The 26,318-nt window shown below is 45.4% G+C and overlaps 1 protein-coding gene across 1 annotated transcript in view; it reads left to right on the top strand.

Moving 5' to 3' along the window:
* Positions 1 to 26,318, top strand: part of GRIN2C (glutamate ionotropic receptor NMDA type subunit 2C) — an 81,972-nt gene that overhangs the window by 30,530 nt on the left and 25,124 nt on the right. Inside the window, exons 4-7 of the mRNA XM_033960984.1 lie at positions 10,804 to 10,918; positions 11,346 to 11,548; positions 16,068 to 16,248; positions 18,244 to 18,397. Of these exons, the coding sequence (XP_033816875.1) occupies positions 10,804 to 10,918; positions 11,346 to 11,548; positions 16,068 to 16,248; positions 18,244 to 18,397 (653 nt within the window). The remainder of the gene's footprint in view (positions 1 to 10,803; positions 10,919 to 11,345; positions 11,549 to 16,067; positions 16,249 to 18,243; positions 18,398 to 26,318) is intronic.

The raw sequence follows: 26,318 nt of genomic DNA, 5'->3' as shown, positions 1-26,318 counted from the left end.
GCGGGGATGGGTGGGATTTCTATTCCCGCGCAACTCTCTATAAGGAACTAGAGCTGATGCGATCTATCCAATGCAATTTTCGGAATCAGCGCCCCGAATAACCCCAGGAACAGCTCAAAAAACCAAAGGCACCAAGAAAAATTTTTTTTGTCGGTCTGTGTGATGGTTCTACTTACGATATTTGTGAAAATAACTAGGGAGAATTTTTGATAATGGCCTTCAGAAACTGAACATGACGATGCCTAGAGAATTGGAACTAGCCCATGAAAACCTGATTGCTAGATTTTGACCAACAGTTGTTGTAATAAAATGTGGCCTTTAAAAAAGGAGACAATGCACTGAGCAGAGATATCTGTGAATTCATAGATTAAGGGACTCACTTTCAAGCTAGAAAAATATCCAAAAAGTGGCAGATGGACTTTTTCTCCAAAACGTCCAAATCGCATTTTTTTTTTTTTTTTAAACCCCTTTCCTAGACGGTTTTCTATGTCTGCAGTATGTCTAAATCTCAAGGGGGCATGTTGGAGGTGTGGTTCGGGTGGGTCTAGGGCAGGCTTATGATTTGGATGATTTTTCTGCAATAATTGAACATTGTAGAAAACGTCCAGGGCAAAAATTGGACGTTTGAGGCTAGACCTGTTTCAAACCCTGCTAAGCTAACTGGTTTTATCACATTCTTTGGCAATAAATTCCAGAGCTTAACTGCACATATAGGGGCCCCTGTTACAAAGCCACAGTAGTGAATCCCAGCGCAGCAAATGTGACACAGCCCATAGGAATCGAAGGACTGCGTCACACTTTCCGCACTGGAATCACTATTCAGCTTTGTGAAAGGGGCCCTTAGGGAAGAAGTATTTTCTTTGATTTGTTTTAATTTATAACTTTTTATTGAAGGAATCAAAAAGTATATAATAATATAATACAATAAGATATTCATTACAATTATATTCACAATACTAATTTTTCATACATATTTCTATCATTCCTCCAAAATATATTTCCATATTACCTATTTCATACCTCTATACATTACTCCTATTCCCATCCCCCCTTCCCCCTTCCCCACCCACCCCCATTGTTTTTATTTCAGTTATAACATTGTAATTAGTGAATTAAGCAAATATACAATTCAAGTAAACATAGAAACATAGAAAGTGACGGCAGAAAAGGGCCAAGGCCCATCAAGTCTGCCCACTCTATTGACCCACCCCCCTAGCTACCCTTTGAGAGATCGCACTCTGATGACCCATCCCCTCTTAGAGATCCGAAATGAGCATCCCATCTGTTCTTAAAATCTGGCACGCTGCTGGCCTCGATCACCTGTACCGGAAGCTCATTCCAATTGTATTTCCATACATATTACTATCATCCCCCCTATTCCCTCCCCTCCCCCAGAATGAAAGGTGACACAAATTACCAGGTGTTGAAATGCAATGAATGTTTCTAAAGCTTCATTATAAAACATTAAGAATCATACTTCGTGCTCTAGAGCAGTGGTTCCCAACTCTGTCCTGGAGGACCACTAGGCCATTCGGGTTTTTGGGATAGTCCTAATGAATATGCATGAGAGAGATTTGCATATTATGGAGGTGACAGGCATGCAAATCTGCCCCATTCATATTCATTAGGGCTATCCCAAAAACCCGACTGGCCTGGTGGTCCTCCAGGACAGGGTTGGGAACCACTGGTCTAGAGCACAGGTGTCGAAGTCGGTCCTCGAGGGCCGCAATCCAGTCGGGTTTTCAGAATTTCCCCAATGAATATGCATTGAAAGCAGTGCATGCACATAGATCTCATGCATATTCATTGGGGAAATCTTGAAAACCCGACTGGATTGCGGCCCTCGAGGATCGACTTTGACACCCCTGGTCTAGAGGAAAGATTTTGAATATATGGGCTCCAAATTTTCAAAAAGAGACGAGTTTGTCTAGGAAATGTACGAACCTCCCATACCTCAAATATAATTAAACAATGGAGTTGGTTCTTCCAATGCCAAAAACTAGGAGGATCTTTCTGTAATTTGTTTTAAATGTACTACTTAATAACTTTGTGTGCCCCCTAGTCCTTGTGGTTTTTTTTTTTGATTTATGCCTGTTTTACTCCGCTCCTGGTTTTATAGACCTCTATCATTTCTCTCCTCAGTCATCTCTTCTCCAAGCTGAAAAGCCCTAGTCTCGTTAGCCTTTCTTCATAGAGAAGTTGTCCTATCCTCTTTATCATTTTTATTGTCCTCCTCTGAATTATTTTTTGAGAGGTGACCAAAATTGCACACAATATTCAAAGGATACAAAGGCATTATAATATTTTCAGCTTTGTTCTCCATTCCTTTCCTAATAATTCCTAACGCTCTATGCTTACATTGGAAAGTTGGTCCTCAACCTGGCAGCTAGGCTTCAATGCTAAGAAATGTAAGGTCATGCACCTCGGAAGCGGAAATCCATGCAGGACGTACTTCTTGAACGGAGAAACTTTAACTAGGACTTCAGCAGAACGAGATTTAGGAGTAATCATCAATGCAGACATGAAAACTGCCAATCAAGTGGAGAAGGCTTCATCTAAGGCAAGGCAGATATTGGGTTGTATCAATAGAAATTTCGTCAGCCGAAAGCCTGAAGTCATAATGCTGTTGTACAGGGCCATGGTGAGACCTCATCTGGAGTACTGTGTGCAATTCTGGAGGCCACATTACAGTAAAGATGTGCGCAGAATTGAATCGGTTCAGCGGATGGCCACCAGGATGATCTCGGGGCTCAAGGGTCTCTCGTACGAAGAGAATTGCAGCTCTATACTCTTGAGGAACGTAGGGAGAGGGGAGACATGATCGAAACATTTAAGTACCTGACGGGACGTGTCGAAGTGGAAGATGATATTTTCTTTCTCAAGGGACCCTCGGTCACAAGAGGGCACCCGCTCAAACTCAGGGGCGGAAAATTTCATGGCGACACCAGAAAGTATTTCTTCACAGAGAGAGTGGTTGATCATTGGAACAAGCTTCCAGTGCAGGTGATCGAGGCAGACAGCGTGCCAGACTTTAAGAATAAATGGGATACCCATGTGGGATCCCTACGAGGGTCAAGATAAGGAAATTGGGTCATTAGGGCATAGACAGGGGGTGGGTAAGCAGAGTGGGTAGACTTGATGGGCTATAGCCCTTTTCTGCCATCATCTTCTATGTTTCTATGTTTCTATTTGCTTTCTTAGTGACCGCTGCACACTGAGCAAAGGGTTTCAACATATCATCAATAATGACACCTACTATCACTACCATTTGTTATTTCTATAGCACTGGCAGATACATGCAGCGCCATACATTAAATACACAAGAGACAGTCCATGCTCAAAAGAGCTTACAATCTAATTATCTAGGACACACTGGACAAAAATGGTGAATCAATATATGCTGCTCATGTAAGGCAATACAGAGGGACAAGAGGTAGAGAAGGTGGGGGGACTGCATAGGGAATGACAAATAAATGTGTTGCTTTGCAAATTGGTTAAGACTTAAACACAGTTTCAAAAAAGTGGGCCTTCAGCCTGGACTTGAATATCACCAGAGATGGAGCCTGTTCCAGGCATACGGCGCAGCAAGGGATGGAGTCGGGAGCTGGCTGTTGAGGAGAAGGGTATAGACAAGAGAGACTTACCTGATAAATGAAGTTCTCGGAGTATAAGGGAGAGAAAAGAGCACAGAGATGTTCAGGAACTGTGCCGAGCTCTATAATTATGGAGAGGATGCGGTATATAAACTTAAGGTTTAGTTTAATTTAGTTTATCCTGGACAGTGACTCCTAATGTGGAACCTTGCCTAACGTGACCATTTATTTTTTTCCTCAAAATGGGACAGGACAGAACTCTCCCCCCCCACCCCAGACACTGGACCCCCCCGGTACCTTTTTTAATCCTGGCGGCTGCCTCCTGACCTGATGTCTTCTGGCAGCGGCAGAGCGGCGCACAAGGCAGGCGCGAGCTTTTCGTGCGCCTGCCTGGTTCCGCACCACTCACTGAACGGCTGCCGTCAGCTCTTGTGGGACTCACGAGAACTAACGGCAGCCATTCAGTGAGCGGTACGGGACCAGGTAGGCGCGCCGCTCTGTCACTGCTGGAAGACATTAGGTACCAGGGGGCCTGTATTCGCTACAGTACTTGTTTCTTCAATGGGCCCCTGAAAATGGGACATTTTGGCGTCCCGAAGCTGTGCTTGGGGACAACGAGACAGGCTACCTAAAATCGGGATGGTCCCGTTCAAAACGGGACAGATGGTCATGTTAACCTTGCCTCAAATAGCGAGGGTAAGAGGTGTCCAGGGTAATGGTGCCCCTCCCTTGCCCTTTTCTCAGTCCCCCGCTCCTTCCCGACCCCTCCTGTCGCACGTGTTCCCCCTTCCCTTCGCCCATACCTTTTTAATTTTCCAGGCGAGAGCAACCGCACGAACGTGCTGACCATGTCGTGTCAGCTATCCCTCTGACGCCACTTCCTAGGCCTGGGCCCGGAAGTTGCATCAGAGAGAGGCGACACCGACACGGGCAGCAAGTTCATAATGCTGCTCGCGCGGGAAAAATGAAAAGGAAAGGGAACTTGTATACTGCCTTTTTCATTGGCTTTGGGCCTGGAAGATTAAGTGACTTGCCCAGGGTCACAAGTAGCTGCAATGGGACTTGATCTCACAACCCCTGGGTGCGGAGTCAGCAGCTCTGTCAGTTGAGCCACAGCCCTTCCTCATCTACCAGTTGAGCCATGGTCAAGGGAAAGGAAGGGGGCACACGAATGTGGCAGGGGAGGCAGGAAGGATGGGGTAGAGAAGAGGACGAGTGCCTGAGCCCTTTACAAAGCCTGTCTCCTCCCTGGACCGCCCGCACCCCCTTTACTATGCCAGTGCTTGGCACTTGCTCACATTAAATCTTTATCTGTCTAAATTTATAAGAGAACACCTAAGTTAATTAGGCAGGAAGGTGCCTCTTTTGGCTCTATTTTTTAAAGGCATGTGTCTTTATAAAATCCTAGCACAAATGAAACTATGCAATCAGAAGCTCACAAGAGTTCACAAGGCTGTTTGTAGTGATTTCATTGCCAACGCTTGAGTCAGGATTTTAGTTTTCTCCATAACTGACACCGTTCCAACGAAATCTACTTAGAGCTCTACTCTTCCCAAAGGCAAATGTCCATTTAGAAGATTACAGTCTTCTGAGCCTTCTGCATACTAAGTGTTTTGCTTCCTGCAGTACCTTGGCAGATCTCCTAGACCAGTGGTTCCCCAACCCTGTCCTGGATTACCACCAGGCCAGTCGGGTTTTCAGGATAGCCCTAATGAATATGTATGAGAGAGATCTGCATATAATGGAGGTGCCAGGCATACAAATCTGCTCCATGCATATTCATTAGGGCTATCCTGAAAACCCAACTGGCCCGGGGGTCCTCTAGGACAGGGTTGGGAACCACTGTCCTAGACCTAGACCACAGGAACCATCCAATCCAGGGGTGCTCAAGGGCCACAACCCAGTCAGGCTTTCAAGATTCCCACAACGAATATAAGAACATAAGAAGTTGCCTCTGCCGGGTCAGACCAGGGGTCCATCGCACCCAGCAGTCCGCTCCCGCGGTGGCCCATCAGGTCCATGACCTGTAAGAGATCCTTTGTCTAAAACCCTTTAATCCCCATTTTTCCTCTATCTATACCCTTTCACGATCCTATCTCTACCTCCATCTATATCCCTCAATCCCCGTATCCTTCAGGAACTTGTCCAATCCCTCTCTGAATCCCCTTAATGTACTCTGTCTTATCACTTCCTCCGGAAGCTTGTTCTAGGTGTCCACCACCCTGAGTCTAAGTGAAGAAAACTTTCCTAGCATTGGTTCTAAACCTGTCCCCTTTCAATTTCTCCGAGTGCCCCCTTGTTCTTGTAGTTCCCAATAGACTGAAGAATCTGTCCCTTTCCACCTTCTCTATGCCCTTCATGATCTTGTAAGTCTCTATCATGTCTCCTCTGAGTCTTCGCTTCTCCAGGGTGAAGAGCCCCAGCCTTTCTAGCACAAGATTGATTTGCATTAGGGTTACCAGACATCTGGATTTCCCCGGACATGACCTCCTTTTGAGGACATGTCCGTAGGTCCGGACAGCTTTTCAAAACCCGGCACTTTGTCCGGGTTTTGAAAGCCTCCTCCAATCGCGTCGGGCAGGGAGGAAGTCCGCGCATGCCACGCGATGACATCACATGCACGCACACATGTGTGGACTTCCTCCCTGCTCAACAAGAGCAGGCAGCGGTGGGGGGGGGGACTGGAGCGGGATTAAGGCGTTACAGGGCGGGGATGGGTGGAACTGGGCGGGCCTGAGGGCGGGTCTAGGAGTCCAGATTTGCATACCATGGAAGCAGTCCATGCAAATCAATCTTGTGCATTTTCATTGTGGAAATCTTGAAAACCCGACTGGGTTGCAGCCCTCGAGGACCCTGATTGCCCACCTCGGACCAGGCAGGCCTTGGGACAACCCTAAGGAAATCCAACCAGTAAAGCTGAGCACTGGTAAAAATGGGAAAACAGGTGCATCAGAAGCAAGGACGGATCACAAATTTGTGGGTCCCTGGGCCAACTTGCGCATAGGGCGCCCTTCCCTCTTCCCATTCCAAATGCCAAATAGACGATATAGTTTTACGATCCATTACACAAGGAACACAATATAAGTGCAAGTGTGTTAAATTTATACAAGTGCACGTACAACATCAAGTCATGTGTTAAGGATCTAGCAAGACTCTAGCTCACTGGCTGTTGTACATGTAATTAGTAATTGCTATCTAACAAATTACGGTAACAGCAGGCCTTTTGCTGGAGTAGAGGCTGTCACTTTGCTATTCTCCACATTGCAAAGATCAGGGGTGCCCACACTTTTTGGGCTTGCGAGCTACTTTTAAAATGACCAAGTCAAAATGATCTACCAACAATAAATTTTTTTAAAAAACACAAAGCACACTGTACGCAGAGAAAATGTTAATTATCGTTTATATTCCGCAGGTTTTCAAAGAGGTCAAGGCAGATGACTCTATGCAATATCACCTCAGTAACAACTATACATAATATAGACAAATATACTCCCCTACCTTTTTACTAAACCACGATAGCGGTTTTAAGCACAGGGAGCTGCGCTGAATGCCCTGCGCTGCTCTCGATGCTCATAGGCTCCCTGCGCTAAAAAACGCTATTGCGGTTTAGTAAAAGGGGGCCATAGTGCAAAATATAGACAGCAGATAAAAATTCTCAAAACGGACACATTTTGATCACTAAATTTAAAATAAAATCATTTTTCCTACCATTGTTGTCTGGTGATTTCTTGAGTCTGTGGTTGCACTTTCTTCTTTCTTTTTTACGCAGAGGGTGGTAGACACATGGAACGCGCTTCCGGAGGAAGTGATAGGCCAGAACTCTGTACAGGGATTCAAGAAGGGTTTGGATAGGTTCCTGGAGGATAAAGGGATAGAGGGGTACAGATAGAACTTGAGGTAGGTTATAGAAGTGGTCAGAAACCACTTCACAGGTCGCAGACCTGATGGGCCGCCGCGGGAGCGGACCGCTGGGCGAGATGGACCTCGGTCTGACCCAGTGGAGGCAACTTCTTATGTTCTTATGACTGTGCATCCAATACTACTTCCCTTCTTTCAGGATGGAGTCTAAAATGGTGCGTGGTCTTCATCATAAGGTGTATGGGGACAGACTTAAAGATCTCAATCTGTATACTTTAGAGGAAAGGCGAGAGAGGGGAGATATGATACAGACGTTTAAATACCTGCATGGCATAAATGCGCATGAGTCAAGTCTCTTTCATTTGAAAGGAAGCTCTGGAATGAGAGGGCATAGGATGAAGTTAACAGATGATAGGCTCAGGAGTAATCTAAGGAAATACTTTTTTACAGAAAGGGTGGTAGATGTTTGGAACAGTCTCCCGGAAGAGGTGGTGGAGACAGAGTCTGAATTCAAGAGGGCCTAGGATAGGCATATGGTATCTCTTAGAGAGAGATAATGGTTACTGCGGATGGGCAGACTGGATGGGCTGTTTGGTCTTTATCTGCCATCTTCCTCTATAATAAAACCCTAAGCGTGCATGTGCACTTACAATGCCTTGATCCCTGACAGCGTGATTTGTGACTCCGTGGCCTTGTTTGATTTGTGGCGTGTGCAGTGGCTTGTGGCGCATGCAGCGGCTTGCGGCATGTGCGGCGGTGAGAGCAACGGCAAGAGGGTGTCCTTTGAGGTGCTGTGAGGCATCTGGCTGCTACTGCTGCACAAGGAAGTGGAGGGGGAAAAGGGGCTGCTGGGATGAGCTGGGGAGCAGGCAGCAATCTTGGTTTGCTCGGGGGGGCCAGAAAGAGATAGACAGGGGGCCAGGGAGAGAGACAGACAGAAAAAAGTAGAGGGGGAGAGGGAAAAGGGACTGCTTTGGGGGAGGGGTGTGCTGGGGGGCAGGCAGCAATCTTGGTTTGCTCGGGGGGCCAGAGAGAGATAGGCAGGGGGCCAAGGAGAGAGAGAGAAAGAAAGACAGACAAGGGGCCAGGGAGAGACACAGAAAGAATGACAAACAGACAGGGGGCCAGAGAGACAGACAGACAGACAGCAGCCAAGGAGCGAGAAAGAAAGAAAGATAGGCAGACAGGGGGCCAGAGAGAGACACAGACAGACAGGGGGCCAGAAAGACAGACCGACAGCCAGCAGCTAAAGAGAGAGAGAGACAAAAAAAGACAGACAGCGGCCAAGGAGAGAGACAGAAAGAAAGACAGACAGACAGAAAGCGACCAAGGAGAGAGAGATACAGAAAGACAGACAGACAGCGGCTAAGGAGACAGAGAGACAGAAAGACAGACAGACACATCTATTCTAGCACCCGTTAATATAATGGGCTTAAAGACTAGTGTTATTATGTTTCTATAGCACAACAGAGGAGTTGTGAGGATAAGGTGTCAATAATTCAGCCATGGGTGTAAAATTCAAGATGCACTTTATTGATTGTAGCACTGCGAGGACTCGAAGACTCAACACTGACAATGTTTCAGCGATTATGCCTTTGTCAAGAGTCTCAAAGGCTTATTACTCTATCACATGAATAGAGCATTCAACACAAGTCAATGTAAGGAGTGAACAGAGCAAGTAACTGGTGTCCAACGCAAAGCTGAGGGTCACGAGTAATTATTGACATCTTATCCTCTGTTGTGCTTTGCTCTTCTCATCGGTGAAGCCGCCTTGGACTTTTTTCTTCATTGTCACTATGTTTCTATAACCATAAAGTTCTATGACATCACAATGTAAGTGTTGAGAGCTGTGGAGGGGCATAATAACAAAAAAACGGCTGAGTCCATTTTTGGCCTAAGTATCTAGGTGCCCAAAGTAGGCAGCAGGGAAATGTCCATTCTCAAAAAAAACCCATCCAAAATGGGTTTTTCGAAAATGGCATACCTGTACTTTGCAGGCGTTTAATCGCCCAGACCCCACTACATCTACCTTTAAGCCCTATTCCCGAAAAAAAATTCACCCAAGTCCCAAACATCCAAAACAAGACCTTTTAGGTGTGGGAGGGACCAGTCCTTTGCCTAAAACCACGATTCTCTAACCGTCTGTCATAAGCGCCAGTTAGAGAATCGTGGAACTGCCCCTCCCCATGATTGCCAGCAGGAGGGATGCCAAATCTCTCTTGCTGACACCCACCAAAGTTAGCCCACGCAGACCCCCAAAGCCCACCCATACCCCCCTAACCTTTTTTAGATGGACAGATGAGACGGGTCCTTCCTGCGTCTGGCTGGCAGGCCCGCCTTCGCTGGAATGGTGGGCCTGCCTCTTCCTGGTGCCGGGGAGGGGCCTAAGGCCTGATTGACCTAGGCACAAGGCCCCTACTGTAAGAGGGGCCTTAGGGACCTGAGCCAACTGGAATCTTAGGCCTGTCTCCCAGTGCATTCTGAGATGTGTTGGGAGTGGCCTAAGATTCCGATTGTCCAGATTACTTAGGCCCCTACCCGGTGCATCCCAAGATGCAGCGAGAAGGAGCAGGCCCACCATTCCAGCGAAGGCAGGCCTGCCAGCCAGACACAGGATGGACCCATTCAGCTGGCCATCTAAAAAAGGTTAGTGGGGTCCGGGTGGGCTACCTTTGGTGGGATGGGGGTGTTAGCAGGAGGGACTGGGCATCCCTCCTGCTGGTGAACTTTCAGGGTGGGATGTCAATAGGAGAGACTGGGCATCCCTCCTGCCAACAAAGGTTGCAAGGAGGTTCAGGGGTGTCCGGCAGGAGGGACAGCGTCCTTCCTGCCTCTCCACTCCCTCCTCTTCCCACTCCTCCCCTCACCATGCACGCCTCCCTTCCCTTGTACCTCTAATTGAAGTTGTTGATGGTGAAGGTCAACAATGTCCTCGGAACCCCTTTCTCCCGCTGATGTCATTTATGGGTGTCACACACAGGAAGTGAGGTCAGAGGGAGAGCTGATGTAGTTGCAAGGAGCACATGGTTGACTACCACGAGCAACAACTTTGACAAGAGGGAGGGGGAAGGGAAAATAAGTAGGGGGATGCACATAACAGGGGTGATTGTGGAAGGAGTGGGGAAGGGCAGAGATGAGGGCGAGGGGAAGGGCGCCACCACCCCTCGCTACGCCACTGGATATAATGTACATCTGTTTTCCAGCCTGCCTAACATTGTGGATTTCCTGTTACCCAATTACAAATGAAACAGGCAGAGGGATAAGATGAATTCTGACATCTGTTGTGATAGGTTATTTTTTTTAAGGTCTTGTTTCTTCTTTACCTTTCCCTCATTCCTCTTCTTGCTCACAGACATATGTTAAATGTGGTATGGGAGCGGAGAGACTTCTCGTTCAATGAAGATGGATATCTATTGAGACCCTCCATGCTGGTTATATCATTGAACCCTAAGCGACTCTGGGAAATGGTAAGGAGCCATGACTGGTCCATTAATATCAGGAGGAATCGAGTCCATATATCTTGTCCCACGGTCTCCATATCTCAAATACCTTCCCCAAGAGAGGCCTCAGCAGATAACATTCCTAGACCTGTCTTGGTAGAGACATTTAGGATGAATGTATATTAGTTATAGATTCTACACTGGTGAAGGCTCAGGGACTCTTCTCAATACCTTCTTTATATCTATAGTATTGAGCAGAAGCAATCTCAGTGTGAGCTGCATCATATTGCTTATAGCCCCCAGTAATATTATCATTCCTGACACAGAGAAGCCCTGGCTTATATAGGGTGAAAGTGCAAATATGTATAACTGAGTGTGTAGTATTTAGGGACCCGGGAAAGGTGCTCCAAGGCACTTCTGTGAGTAAGGGTGTGTTCTGTCTGATAATCCGTAGGTGGGTCTGTACAATAATGGTAAGATCCAGATGAAGTATCCAGTGTGGCCTCGCTACGGCTCCTCCTTGCAACCGGTGTCGGACAATCGACATCTGACGGTTGCCACTTTGGAGGAGAGACCATTTGTGATAGTGGAAAAGACAGATCCTGTCACTGGTGGCTGCGTCCGTAACACTGTTCCCTGCCGCAATGGTACCAACAGGTAAGCTTCTGCTTGGAACTGTTGCTTTGTCCACCGGACACACATTCTGCCTTCTTATGCTAAGGTATATTTCAGTTGATAACTAACTGTTAGAAATCTTTTGACAGCAATGTACGATTTAAAGTTTGATTGTATTTCTAAATTGATTGAATTTGTGCTCTAATAATAATAATAATAAGTTTATATACCACAGGGCCATAAAGTTCTATGCGGTTTACAAAAATTAGAAAAATTACAATTAAAAGAAAAGTTAGATAAGCAAATAATTAAAAATAATGCTATAATGATCTAGATCAGTGTTTTTCAACCTTTTTACACCTATGGACCGGCAGAAATAAAAGAATTATTCTGTGGACTGGCATCGGTCCGTGGACCGGCGGTTGAGGAACACTGGGCTAAGTCATGGGCCAGACCCCGCCCATCTCTACCCAATGTCCACCCCAGATCCCACCCCCATAATAGTACTAATTGCACCTTGCATGTCCCTTGCCTCATCTGGAAACCTTACCTCTGACGTTGCAACGTCAGAGAGAAGGCTTCCGGTTCAGGCGCAGGACGCCCGTAGGAGCCGCTGTCCGTGGCTTTGTGCACTGAATCATTTAGCAAGAGGGAGCTGGCTCGAAGAGAACGCCGCACTGATCGCGCCGTGGACCGGCGGTTGAAGAGCACTGTTTTGGGCCTGATGCACGTGCTGGCCCTGTGGACCGGCAGGAAATTTCTGTGGACCGGCACTGGTCCATGGACCGGTGGTTGAAGAACACTGAGCTAGATCACACATGTCAAACACAAGGCCCGGGGGCTGAATCCAGCACTCCTGGCTGTTTTATGCAGCCCGCAGTGACTGTGCTGCATCTAAGCACCTGATCATGCAGCCCCAGTCCCAGTGGTGCTCCAGACACTTGAATGTGCTGCCCCACTCCCAGCGGCGCTCCAAGCTCCTCGCCACGCTGCCTCAGTATCCATTTGCAGGCAGAAGGATCTAGTCCCAGTGTAAAAGGTAGGTTGGAGCAAGGTGTGCCACACAAGTGCCTGACCGCACCACAGGAGTCTGAGGGTGAGGAAGGATCTATACTTCTACTAAGACTAAGGGCTCCTTTTACTAAGGTGCGCTAGCGTCTTTAGCGCACGCACAAAATTAGCGTGTGCTATAGCGTGCTAGCTGAAAAATGACCGCCTACTTAAAAGGAGGCGGTAGCGGCTAGCATTTGTGGCATTTTAGCGCGTTAAAGCCCTAACGCACCTCTTTAAAAGGAGCCCTAAGTATCTTAATAAAAATTTGGCCCGTGACTTAGCCTGTGTTTTAGATTTCGGCCCCTGATGTGATTGAGTTTGACACCCCTGATCTAAATGGCCCATTACAAAGTCCTTGCCAGTTAACTGCCTAAGTGTTTCGTCAACAAATATGTCTTTAAATGCCTCCTAACAGGGACTATTAATGATGGTGTTTAGACATGTCTATGTTATATGTGGTAATCGCAGGGAAACAAGATTTTATGTATGTGATATGAAAACCGCATAGTTATATGCGGTATATTAATTTTTTAATAAATAAATAATAAGATTAATTGTAAAATCCATCAGAATGCCGTCAACCAAGCTGAGCTGGTACTGGGCATACGAGTGTTTATTTATTTGGCTCATTTTATATCCCGTCCTCCCCAACAAGCTCAGTTACAAAGTTAACATACATAACCCCCCCCCCCCCCTCTTTAGCGTGGTTTATAGCGCCAGCTGTGGCGGTAGCAACTCCGATGCTCATAGGCATTCTATGAGCTTCAGAGCTGTTACCGCCGTGGACGGTGCTAAAAACCGGGCTACAGTTCTGTAAAAAGGGGGGATAATGCATAGACAGATTGTAAATTTAAATGTGTCCTGTAGTCTTTGGTCGTCTTGGTTTGACAGCGGGTCAAAGTTAGCATACAATCTGATCATTTTAAGTTAGCATGCATTATGTAAGAGGCTGGGACCTGTGCTGGGTTTTGAAAAGCCATCCGGACGCCCAGACAGGTAGATCCATACATCTGGTAACCCTACACATGGGTGCCTACGTTGCCTTTTTAACCTGGGCCTGCAAAAGGCACCTTTTCAGACATCTCACATAGGTGTCTTAAGCCTTAAAATGACAGGAAGTGAGGAATTGCAGAAGGAACCTGAGAGACTTGGAGACTGGGCATCTAAATTGCAGATGCCAATTTAATGGGAGAAGGCAAAGGGATAAATTTAGGGAAAAAAATAATTCCAATTATAGGTACGGAATGCTACATTCTGAGTTAGGAATCACAACCCCAAAACAGATCTTGGAGCAAATTATAGATCATCAGTCTCATATTCAGACTGTGGAGATTGCCAGCGATCTCCACCGATCTATGGCAACACCGGATATCCAAATACCATATCCAGCCACTGGCATTGAATTTCTGCTCTATTTTTGGCCAGCCGAGACATAGCCAGCTGTTCCCGGCCGTCTAAACAGCGTTTTCGGGCCCATCATGTTGACATTTCTAGCCCAGTGTGCTCATTTTATCAAAATTCAAATAGAATGTTAGGGATTATTTGATAGAGAAGAGAGAGAAAAAAAATGAGAAAATCATTATAGTTCTGTATAGGTCCCTGGTGCACTTGACTGCACGAGTACGGTGTGCATTTCTCCAGCTCAGAAAGGATATAGAAGAGCTGGAGAAGAATCTGGAGGATTCTTTCTTATAAAGAAAGGGGTTCATAGACAACCCCGCGAAAGACAAAGGCGCGCGCCAACAACTGAGCGCAAAGCGGAGGTGCGCGCCGAAGAAAATTACAGTTTTTAGGGGAACCGACGGGGGTTTTTGTTGGGGAGCCCCCCCCCCCAGTTTACTTAATAGAGATCGCGCCGGCATTATGGGGGGTTTGTAACCCCCCCACATTTTACTGTAAACTTAGCTTTTTCCCTAAAAACAGGGAAAAAGTGAAGTTTTCAGTAAAATGTGGGGGGTTACAACCCCCCAACCCCCCCCACGCCCCCCCTGTCGGAGCCCTAAAAAAAGTAATTGTCTGGGCGCGCCTTTGTCCCGGCGCGCTTTTGACCTGACACCATAGAAAGGCTAAATAGGTTAGGGCACTTCAGCTGGAAATGACTGAGGGGATATTTATTTATTTTTCGTATTTTTATACCACTTATAGGCACGTGGCTTACGTTCAGGTGTTCAAGCATTTTTTTGTTTCTCCGAAACACAGACCATGTTGGGTCCGGACTCCATGTATATGAGAGCCATCCTTTGGAAGATAACCTTTTATTGACTTTTAATTAGAAGTTCCTGTACCTTGTACATTTCCCTCTGCAGTTTCTTTTTTGTTTCTGGAAAAGTCCATAACAAATTATTATCCAGGTCCACTTAGGAAAGTCGTTGCTTATCCCTGGAAATCATCTATGAGAAACCAATCGGCTTTTTGGCTACCAGTCATTCATAGAATTACTCATAAACTATGTACAATTATCTTTAAAACATTAGAAAATAAGACTCCAGCATTTTTATTTGGGTTGCTCATCCCCTATTCAATTCAAAGAATTTTACGATCGAGTGAACGGAACCTTTTATCAATTCCTTCGCTTAAAATTATTAGTACAAGAAGACAGTTTATCTTCTCATGTACAGCTCCTCAGACTTGGAATGCGCTTCCCATGTTTTTACGGGAAGAGAAGGTGTTTGGGAAATTTAAAAGCGAGTTAAAAACCTTTTTGTTTAAAGATGCATTTGCAAATTAATTATAAATTTTATTTTATTGAGTTATTTTAGTGAATTATTTTGCTTTTACTTGTCTTCCTACTTCCTTTTGTATTTTCCTTGTATGTTCTCTCTTTACTAGAAAAAATGTATTTCACCCCCTCATACCTTTTGTTTATATTATAATTAATTAAGTGTATGTTATGTTTTGGTTTCCTTAAAAATGTATATTTTGCTGTACATCGCTTAGAAATCCGATTAAGCGATTCAACAAGCCAATTAATAAACTTGAAACTTGAAACTTGAATCTCTGGGAATTTGTGACTCGGACTGGCCACTGTCAGAGAAGGGACACTGCCTCGATGGGCCTGAGTGTGTCCCAGCATGTCTTGTTTTATGCTCATTTGTCCTGAAGGCTGTGGCGTAGTAAGGGTGAGTGGCGCTCGGGTTGCTGTTGCCCCTCCCCCGCCCTCTTCCCCCACCCCTCCCTTTTTAACTTCTCCGGCGTGAGCAGAATGCCCACATCGGTGTCGGCTCGCCCTTTGACATCACTTCCCAGGCCGCGAGTCCCAGAAGTGATGTCGGAGAGAGCGCCGACGCAGGCAGCAACCTCGCGACGGGGAAGTAAAAAAAAAAAAAAAGGTACGGGGCAAGGCATGGGGTGCGCTTGCGGCAAGGAGAGCAGCGGGGAGGTGTAGCGGAGCAGGGGTGCCGCGCCTTAGCAAGACGCCGCCCAGGACGGATTTCCCCTCCCCCCCTCACTACGCCACTGCCTGAAAGTTTTATTAAGTGTGCTCTGATTAGATTCCCTCTTGTTTTAGTTCTGGCTTCAGTGGAGATGGTCAACTGGACCCGTATACCAAGCTTTGCTGTAAGGGCTTCTGCATTGACATTCTGAAGAAACTGGCCAAGACAGTCCGATTCTCCTATGACCTGTATCTGGTCACCAATGGCAAGCATGGCAAGAAAGTACGAGGAGTCTGGAATGGTATGATTGGAGAGGTAGGTAGAGGCCTTTTCCCACTGCTTGATCACCATTTCACAATATAAATCTCTTCATCCTTTTCTTCAGATTCATGGATGAACGTGCTTTATTAGATTCTGGTCATTCTGGACTGATATAGAGGGTAGGGATAGAAAGTAGGTGGACAAGATAAAAGATATAGGAATCAGTGTTAGGGCAGGGGTATAGCAACCATGAAGCAAATCCAGCAGAGGCCACCTGAAATTGTATCCTCCCTTCCCTCCTTCCTGTGCTCAGATAAGAGCTAGAGAATTACACGGGGACAAATTTTTCCCCGTCCCCGTGGAAACTAATTTTCCCGTTCCATCCCTGTGAGTTCTTTTCCTGTCCCTGTCCCTGCCCCATTCCTGCAAGCTCCCTCCTCATCTGCACAAGCCTCAAACACTTTAGAATCATAAGTAGCAACATTCTAGAGCTCAGATTGTGATGTCATAATGCACCCCTTCTCTGCTCCCACTGTCCAGCAGTAGCCCTTCTCCCTTACTTTTACCTCCCCTTGTCCAGCAGCACCCCTTCCCTGTATTTCTTTCATTCTTTAATTTCTTTCTTTCTGTATGTCTATCTTTCTTTCTCTCTCCCTGCCCCCTTTCTTTCTGTCTCTCTCCCTTGCCCACTGTCTATCTGTCTTTTTTTCTTTCTCTCTCTCTCTCTCTCTCTCCTTGGCTGCTGTCTGACTGTCTGTCTTTTTTTCTTTGTCTCTTTCTCCTTGGCCACTGTCTGTCTTTTTTTCTTTGTCTCTCTCTCTCTCCTTGGCCGCTGTCTGTCTTTTTTTTCTTTCTCTCTCTCTCCTTGGCCGCTGTCTGTCTGTCTGTATTTTTTTCTTTGTCTCTCTCTCCTTGGCCCCCCTGTCTGTCTTTCTTTCTTTCTTTCTTTCTTTCTGTCTGTCTCTCTCCCTAGCCCCCTGTCTGTCTTTCTTGCTTTCTGTCTCTCTCCCTGCCCGCTCTCTTTCTGTGTGTCTGTCTTTCGTTCTCGTGCGCTGCCTGCCTGTCTTTCTGTCTCTCTCCGTGGCTCCCTGCCTGCCTGCCTCTCTCTGTGGCACCATGCCTGCCTGCCTTTTTTTTTGTCTCTCTCCGTGGCTCCCATATGTCTCCCCCCCCCGTGAGCAAACCAAGATTGCTGCCTGACCCCCAGCACACCCCTCCCTCCAAAGCATAGCAAGTTTGCTCCCTGGCCCCCTTTCCCTCTCCCCTTCCACTTCCCTGTGCAGCAGTAGCAGCAGCATTTCCCGCCCACCCTTCCCTGTGCAGCATCAGCAACATTCCCTCACCTTCTACTTCCCTGTGCAGCATTTCTCTTCGTCTTGGCAGGGTCCGATGCAGGGAAACCGCGGCACACAAACTATCGCAGGCTCAAGGTGAAAGAAGTTCAGGAAAGCGCCACACATGCCGAACACATGAACGCAACACACGCTGTACTACCATGTCTCTGCCACGGAGCTACGGATCACGGAGGCAGGGATCACGGCGTTAGAAGTGCGCATGCGCGCTTAGGGCTTTATTATGATTGATTCTGATCATATTTCAATAAAACAAACACAGGAAGACGTTAACAGACAGTATCATTTTCAAAATCTTCTTTAAATTCATCCTACTAAGATAAGAGTCACAAAAAACCAAAAAGACGTTAACAGGCCCAGGAAGGCATTAACAGAGACAAGCATTAGCACAGGAAGGCATTGAATTGCCTCCTAAGTTTGTACCTGAGGCAGCAGTGGTAATAAATGTTGGGTTAAGTGATTTGCCAGGAGTCACAATATGGCCATTTAGTCAAACTGGAGAAATCGTATCTGCATAGACTGGATGAACTAATTTGATCTTTTTTTTCTGCCATTATTAACTGACTTTCCAACTCCTGTGATTCACACAAACATCCCAGCATACGCCTTCCCTGGGACCATGCATGTAAGATTTTGCATTCTGCATCCAGTTTTCATCTCCGCATTCACCAGGCTGTCCCATTTGTTGACCTCCCAGGTGTATTACAAGCGGGCAGACATGGCCATAGGATCCCTCACCATCAACGAAGAGCGCTCAGAGATCGTAGACTTCTCGGTACCCTTTGTAGAGACAGGGATCAGTGTCATGGTGGCCAGAAGCAATGGCACAGTTTCACCCTCAGCTTTCCTAGGTGAGTGGACTATAACTTTGTCTTGCTTTTGTTGAACTTGAAGTGCATGCAGACATCCCAAATGCAGAGTCATACAAAGAAATATGCTTTATGTGAATTAGAGAATGACACAGTGACAAAATTCATCACCGTTCCTGTCCCATAATCCCATGTCATTTTCTAGTGTCTATTTCAACCTCGGTCCTTCTACGCCAGCATTCTTCAAAGCAAAGCTTGCGGGTCAGTGGTTGTGGCCATTCATACTCTGATTCTTATGGGAGCCAAGGATAATGAAGCCATTGTGACATCACTGATGTGATTGGCTCTTAGGCACTGGTGGAATGAGGCATTATGACATCACAATATCTGCTCTGGATACCAGAGACTGTCATTCTGTAGTGTCTATTTCAACCTCAGTCCTTCTACACCAGCATTCTTCAAAGCAAAGCTTGTGGGTCAGTGGTTGTGGCCATTCATACTCAGATTCTTCCCTCTCTCCTTAAAGAATGACATGAAGATGGTTTCCCGCGGTTATCCACGGGGACGGGAACGGTGATGAATTTTGTCACCGTGTCATTCTCTAATGTGAATCTTCAGTCATTCACCTTTGCCTTGCTCTGCCCAGCACCTTCCATTTCTTTTCCTAACCCTCACCTCCAGGTCTATCAAAATCTCCCCTTCCCTACCCACAGATCCTCAGGTTTGGTTACCAGATTTTACAATCATAAAATCCGGACCCATGGCCCCGCCCCAGGCCTCTCAGTTCCACCCAGCCCCTCCCCGTTCTACCTAAGTCACGCCCTGTTCCGCCTCAGCCCCACCCCCTCCAACCTCTTCTCGTGCTCCGAGCCGCATCGGGAGTGCATCTGCGCATGCGCAGACGTGACGCGATGATGTCACTCAGATGCGCACATCACCGTGCTGCATCCACACAGGTGCAGGTGCCCACCCTAAGCTGGAAGCTTTGCAAAACCCGAACAAAGTGCCGGGTTTTGAACAGCCGTCCAGATGCCTGGACAGTCATCTAAAAAGAGGAATTGTCCGGGTAAATCCAGACATCTGGTAACCCCATCATCAGGGGGTCCATCATCTCACAGAAACATAGAAACATGATGGCAGATAAAGGTCAATTGGCCCATGTAGTCTGCCCGTCTCCCTCCTTCCCTTTCCTCCAGGGCCATCTCGAGGGCTGTGCGGACTGTTCATCCCCACTGAGTGAAAGGGAAATGATGGCATAAAAATAACTCCCCAATGGGAGAACAGTATAGAAAATTGAATAAATAGTAATTTAATGTAATGTAATGTAATTTATTTCTTATATACCGCTACATCCGTTAGGTTCTAAGCGGTTTGTAGAAAATATACATTAAGATTATAAATGAGAAGTAAGAAGGTACTTAAAAAATTCCCTTACTGTCCCGAAGGCTCACAATCTAACTAAAGTACCTGGAAATTAATAAAGAAGAGAAAATAAAGATGGTTGAAAAAAGAAAAATTCTATGTGAACTTATAGGATGGAAATTAAACTGACAGTGAAGAACTGTATGAAAAATACATATGGAATGCAGTTAGAGAGGGTAGGTTACAATCTATTTATGGTATTTGTTTAATTGGAAGGTGTTAAGGTGGGTCATTTGGGGGAAGGTTATCTGAAGGTAGGTGAATCTTCTGGAGGTAAAAGAGGAGGGGTTAAGATATTTGGATGGATTTTTTGAAAAGCAGGGTTTTGATTTCTTTTCTGAATGTTTTGAAGTTGTCTGATATTGTCATAAGATTGGAGATGGAATGGTTGATTTTTGCTGCTTGTGTTGCCAGAAGTATGACCAGTATGACCAGAGTTGATATTGTGACATCATAATGCTTCATTCCACCAATGCCTAAGAGCCAACCTCCTTAGTGATGTCACAATGGCTTGATTGTCCTATACTTGGCTCACTTTCGCTACATTTTGATTTCTAGAGTGGTGCAGTTTAGAGAATGACACGGGGGCAATTTTTCCCCGTCCCTCCAGGAACTCGATTTCCCCGTCCCCATGTTTTGTCGCTGTCCCATTCCTGTAAGCTCTGCCTTAACCGCACAAGCCTCGAACACTTATAATTTTAAAGTGTTTGAGGCTTGTGCAGATGAGGTTACAGAGCTTACAGGGACAGGAAAAGAACTCGCGGGGACGGGGAAAATTTTGTCCCCGTGACATTCTCTACTCCCCATCCATTGCCTTTCCTGCGGTGACTGCACTGCAGTGGGTGGAGCAAAAGCACTAAGGGGCTGATTCTATAAGCAGCGCCTGGCATCACAAATAGAAATATGACTAGAAAGGGTCCTAGGCGCCGGAAATGTAGGCCAGGGTTTTACAGGCCTACATTTCTGGTGCCTAGGGTCTTTGCAGAATCACAGCTAGTGGCACCGAAGTCCGGCGCCATCCCTAAACATGCCCACCTCCGGGCTATGGTGTCACTAGGTGCTGCTATGCACCATGGACCCAGGCACTAGTCCCGGAGGCCACCTAGCGGCACCTAATTTTTTAAACAACTTTTTAATGGTGCAACCAATTATTGTGCCACTTAAAACCAATTAAAGCACTTAAGTTAGGTGCTATCTAAGCATCTGCTGGCGCTTAACTTTGGCGACTTTTTTCAGAATGCAGCCCTAAGTGACTAGTCATACAGGATTCCAACTCAGAACACTCCTGCCCCCTCCCCCTCTTGAGATGAGTGCAGATTCTCAAAGGCCCGCCACTGATAGCAGTTTTAAAGGCCGCTGTTGGTTTTTTTAAATTAATGTAGAATTTTTCAAAGCCTACATACAATATAACGCAGTAAAAAGGAAATAAACAATAACCAAGTCCACGTTAAGGAGGACAGCAGAACCACAAAGCAAAGAAAAGTACCACAAGCTAAAAGTAGCATCTGTAAATCTACCAGTGGCATGCCCCACCCCCTAAAAGCCCTGAATTTGATTGGTCAAGCAGGCAACAGACAGATACTGCTCAGCCAATCAAATTCAGCCAACCAAAGTCAGGCCCTTCAGATGGGGTTTGGAGAATATCCAGCCCAAGAGCCTTGTTTTTGTGGGTTTTTTTGGGGGGGTGGGGATTAATTTTTGTTTGATGCAGTTTCACTGGTTGAGCAAGCTGCCTATTCAACAAATCAAACTGCATCATGCAAAAAGTAAACAAAAAAAATTAAATAAATAAATAAATTTAAAAAAAGTGGGGGGGAAGAGCTGGGAATTCAATGAATCCCCTAAAAGCCCTCACTGCATGCTTTGAAACCTACAATGCCACTTATACACTAAATAAAGTAGACCTATAGGCTTGCAAAAATTTGTTACGTGCATATGAGAGTGTGACTCGAGGTTGTTTTTCATCAGTTGCATCACCTTTGCAGAATTTGACACGATGAAAACTATGGGGCCCTTGTACGAAGCTGCAGTAAGCACCAGCACGTGCTTCCTGCGGTAAGAACCTAATCTGTGCGTGCAAACTGCATGCTAAAATAATTTTTTATTTTCTGGGTGTCTGGGCTCATTTGTGTGTTTCCATGCTAAACAGGGCTCCTTTTACAAAGGTGCACTAGCGTTTTTGACGCTATAGCGCTAGCTGAAAATCTATCACCTGCTCAAAAGGAGGCGGTAGCGGCTAGCGCACACGGCAATTTAGTGCACGCTATTCCATGCGTTAAGGCCCTAGCGCGCCTTTGTAAAAGGAGCCCTTAATGTAGCTATATTACCGTGCACTGATTAATACAGGATTCTCTTGTGAATCCTTATCGCCTACAAATAGATATCGGTAAGTGCTCAAACGCTCAGTGGTGTAGTAAGGGGGGGTGGGAGTGGACCGTCTAGGACGCAGCTCCTTCTCCGACCTGCACGCACCTTCCCTTTCCCCATACCCCCGACCTACTGCTTGCGCTGGCCTTGCCTGACCCTTTAAAGTCACTTCCTGGTCACGGGACCAGGAAGCAATGTCGGAAGGAGAGCCGAGGCCAGCGCGGGCAGCAGGTTGGAGATGCTGCTCACACTGGCGAAGTTAAAGAGGCTCGTGGGAAGGGAAGGGGCACAGACAGTGGGGTAGGGGGGGGGAGACAGGGAAGTAGTGGAGTTTCCAAGTTTCCCTTATTTTTGATATACTGTTTACCTTATTTTTTATATTCCTTTATTTTTGACATACCGTTTCCTTTATTTTTGATATACCGTTTAACAATATAATAATTTTTTTTTTTTTAAAGTAATATAGGGCTCCTTTTACTAAGCTGCGTTAACATTTTTAGTGCACACAGCAATTTAGCATACGCTATTCTGTGCGTTGATGCCCTTATGCAGTTTATTAAAAGGAGCCCATAGTATCTAAGGCTAAAATGAGGGGAACATTTACGCAATGACGTACATGAAACGAAAGGGACATAGGGGGAGGGACGATGATTAAATACATCAAGATAGAAAATAAAAATAAAAGGAGGTAAGTGGAAACGGGAAAGACATTTGGGTAGGGCTCGCTTCAAAAAAAACGTTTTGATTTACCAGAGAGGTTTCTGCGAAAAAGCAAATGAATTATCAAAGATAGCATGGATTAATTTATAACATTTTATTTTATCTAGCCTGGATTAAAGAAAGGTCTTGAGTTTAGTGGAGAAGAGGGAGGGTGGGTGCCACCGTCCCGGGCACCTCCCACCCTCATTACGCCACTGCAAACACTAATTTGTTTTTTAACGGCTACATGCTAATGGCACCCTTAGGGCACGTACTCATGTAAAAAATAGTTACCACTTAATATGACAAATACACTGTGTAAGTATCCTAATCTTATTCAGGAAACAGGGCCTCAGATTCGGAGCATACGCGTAGTCCTATCATGGACTCGACTGTCAGCGTATTCTTATAGCTCCATACTCCAGTCATAGGCCAACAACCTAAATTTGCATACACTTTGTATATGTTTCAACCTTTTAGTATCTAAGTTTCACCTTTAAAAGTTTTGGATTTTTTAATCACTATATTTAAGCTCTCCTTAAGAAAAGTTTCAAAAAAATTAAATTTAGGTTGTTGTCCTATGACTGGAGTATGGAGCTATAAGAATACGCTGACAGTCGAGTCCATGATAGGACTACGCGTATGCTCCGAATCTGAGGCCCTGTTTCCTGAATAAGATTAGGATACTTACACAGTGTATTTGTCAGATTAAGTGGTAACTATTTTTTACATGAGTAAGTGATATTTTGACCACTTGGGTTGATTACCCTTAGGGCACGACCATGAATTCTAATAATGGAAAATCAGCCATTTCAGTGCTTCAGTAAAAATGGCGTCAGCACGTGGGAAAGACCCAAGTAAGGGCGCACTAAGGCCACTTTTGACTGGGCCCCTATTTCTGACAGGATTGTGCACAGTCAAAAACTATGTGGTTCATAGTCAGAGTTTTTAAAAATTTTCCTGCTTTTCAGGTGGGTTTGCTTTCCTGTCTGTTTCACACATTTGTTTATACTGTGTACATTTCGGGCCATATTCCGTTAACGCCGCCTAGACGTGTCAATCACGCATTAGGACATCATTAACAGAATTGTGTCTAGGATACCTGAACTATGCTTAGGCACCCAAAGGCTTCCTGAACTTTAGACATCCCTAACTTTCAAAAACGCCCCCAATCTACCCATAATCATATCTACTTGTTGGTAGGCACCTACCATTTAGAGAATCGTTCCAATCGACTTTGGCGCCTGCCACCCAATTAAATTTGTTTTTCAATTATGAGCTTGTTAAAATTCATAATTGAAGCCAATTAGGCCAATTTACTAATTAATGTAGATTAGAGAATGACACGGGAACTAATTTTGCCCCATCCCCACGGGAACCCATTTTCCCATCCCCTCCCCGCGAGTTCTTTTCCTGTCCCTGCCCATTCCTGCAAACTCCGTCCTCATCTGCACAAGCCTCAAACCCTTTAAAATCATAAGTAGCAACATTCTAGAGCTCAGATTGTGATGTCATAATGCCTCATTCCACCAATGCCTAAGTTCCGTCCTCATCTGCACAAGCCTCAGACACTTTAAAATCCTAAGTAGCAACATTCTAAAGCTCGGATTGTGATGTCATAATGCCTCATTCCACCAATGCCTAAGCTCTGTCCTCATCTGCGCATGCCTCAAACACTTTAAAATCATAAGTGTTCAAGGCTTGTGACATTAAGGCAAAGCTTACAGGAATGGGACAGGGACAGCAACAATATAATTTAATCTAATCTAGTCTTCAGTTTATATACTGGATCATCTCTCGTCGGAGCTCGACTCGGTTTACAAGAAGTCAAGAGACTAGAATATACATAAAAGAAGGAGAAATAAAAGATAATAAAAATTAATTTAGTCTATCATAGAAGGAAATAATTGCAATTGGTCTATCATTCTAATAAGTCCATTGCAAATCTCTACCAACTCGAAAACACATCTTTCTTCAATCTCTATTTATCATTGTAAATTTTTTCTTTTTCTTTTTTTTAACTGTTATAAACCGAGTCGAGCTTTCTTTGAATGATGACTCGGTATGTAAAACTAAGTTTTAGTTTAGCTTTAGTTTACTTTAGACTGACAAAGTTTCCCAGGGGAAAAATTAGTCCCCGTGTCACTCTCTAATGTAGGTGCCTACACGATTTAGGTGCCTGTATGAAGGTGCTTCTTATAATATTTGCCTGTTTATGAGCACGAGAACTTTTTAACACGTGCAAATTAATGTACGCATACAAATTTATAGGTTAACGCATGTATAATAGATTTCACGTGCACAGAAATTAAAACATCCAAACAAAGCAACTGTGTGTTAATACATGCACTTGCTTAGTATCTGACTACTGAATCAGAAGAAGGACAGGCATGGAGTGAATTATTTCACTAGGCTTTAATAAGGCAGATACGCGCAAGCAAAATATAGCGTTGGCTCAGCGAGGCTGCTAGTTTCATTGCCTTCAAGCACCCTCCAGATCTGACATCATCTGATGTACCAATCTGAAAACAGAATGTTAACAATTCAAGTTTCTTTCTCCCCCCCCTCCCCCTCCCCCGGCTCCCTGAGCTAATGAAATGCATATGATGCGATCAGATAAAGTTTCTCTCCTGCTGACAGTGAAGGGCATGCTGACAAATGCGTTCGCCTGCTGTATTTCGAGGGACCGAATTAATGCCATCCTTCAGCCTGTCCTCTGACAACTGAATTCCGTTGCTCTGTTTTGTCTCGCGCTGTCACAAAAGAACTGCCTCCAGCTCATCCGCCCTGTCTCCCTTCCCCCCTCCCGCATGCCACATGTCATTTTAAAGAACTTTGACAAGTTGCGCGAGTGGTGTCAAAGTTGCCGGATTAGGTTTTATTCGGCACGTCAAGGCTGTAGGCAGCTAGCATCATACAGCTGTAACATTGCAGGATATAATTTAGTTAACATAGATTAAGGGTTTTGATTGTGCCCTATGTTGTAATCATTTTATTTCCTCCTTCCTTTATTAAAAAAAAAAAAACCTTTAATTTTCCGGTTTTTCTTTTTGTATTTGTTTTCTTGAGCTCTTCAGACCCCTTCAAAGTTTCTTCCATTTTATCACTCTGGCACACTCATTATCTTGATACCCTATATATTGTTTCCACTAAATGCATAGACTTCACAGGTTTGATTTCCCTTGAGAAACAGGGCCGTGCCAGGATTGCATTAGCCTGCCATGAGAGAGTGAATGAAGCCAGTTGGCAGCACTGGTCTTCTCATTCCTACTCTGGAACTACTCCATGCCAAAGGATAACTGAGACATAGAAACATGACGGTAGATAAAGGCCAAATGGCCCATCCGCAGCATCCACTATCTCCTCCTCTCCATATTGGCTAAGGATCTTTATACCTGCATTGTGAGGTCATAGAACTTTAGCAACATAGGAACATGTTGGCAGATAAAGGCCAAATGGCCCATCCACAGCATCC

Source organism: Geotrypetes seraphini, chromosome 10 (assembly GCF_902459505.1).
Source record: "Geotrypetes seraphini chromosome 10, aGeoSer1.1, whole genome shotgun sequence".
Lineage (NCBI taxonomy): Eukaryota > Metazoa > Chordata > Amphibia > Gymnophiona > Dermophiidae > Geotrypetes > Geotrypetes seraphini.
This window is presented reverse-complemented; position numbering and strand designations above follow the sequence as displayed.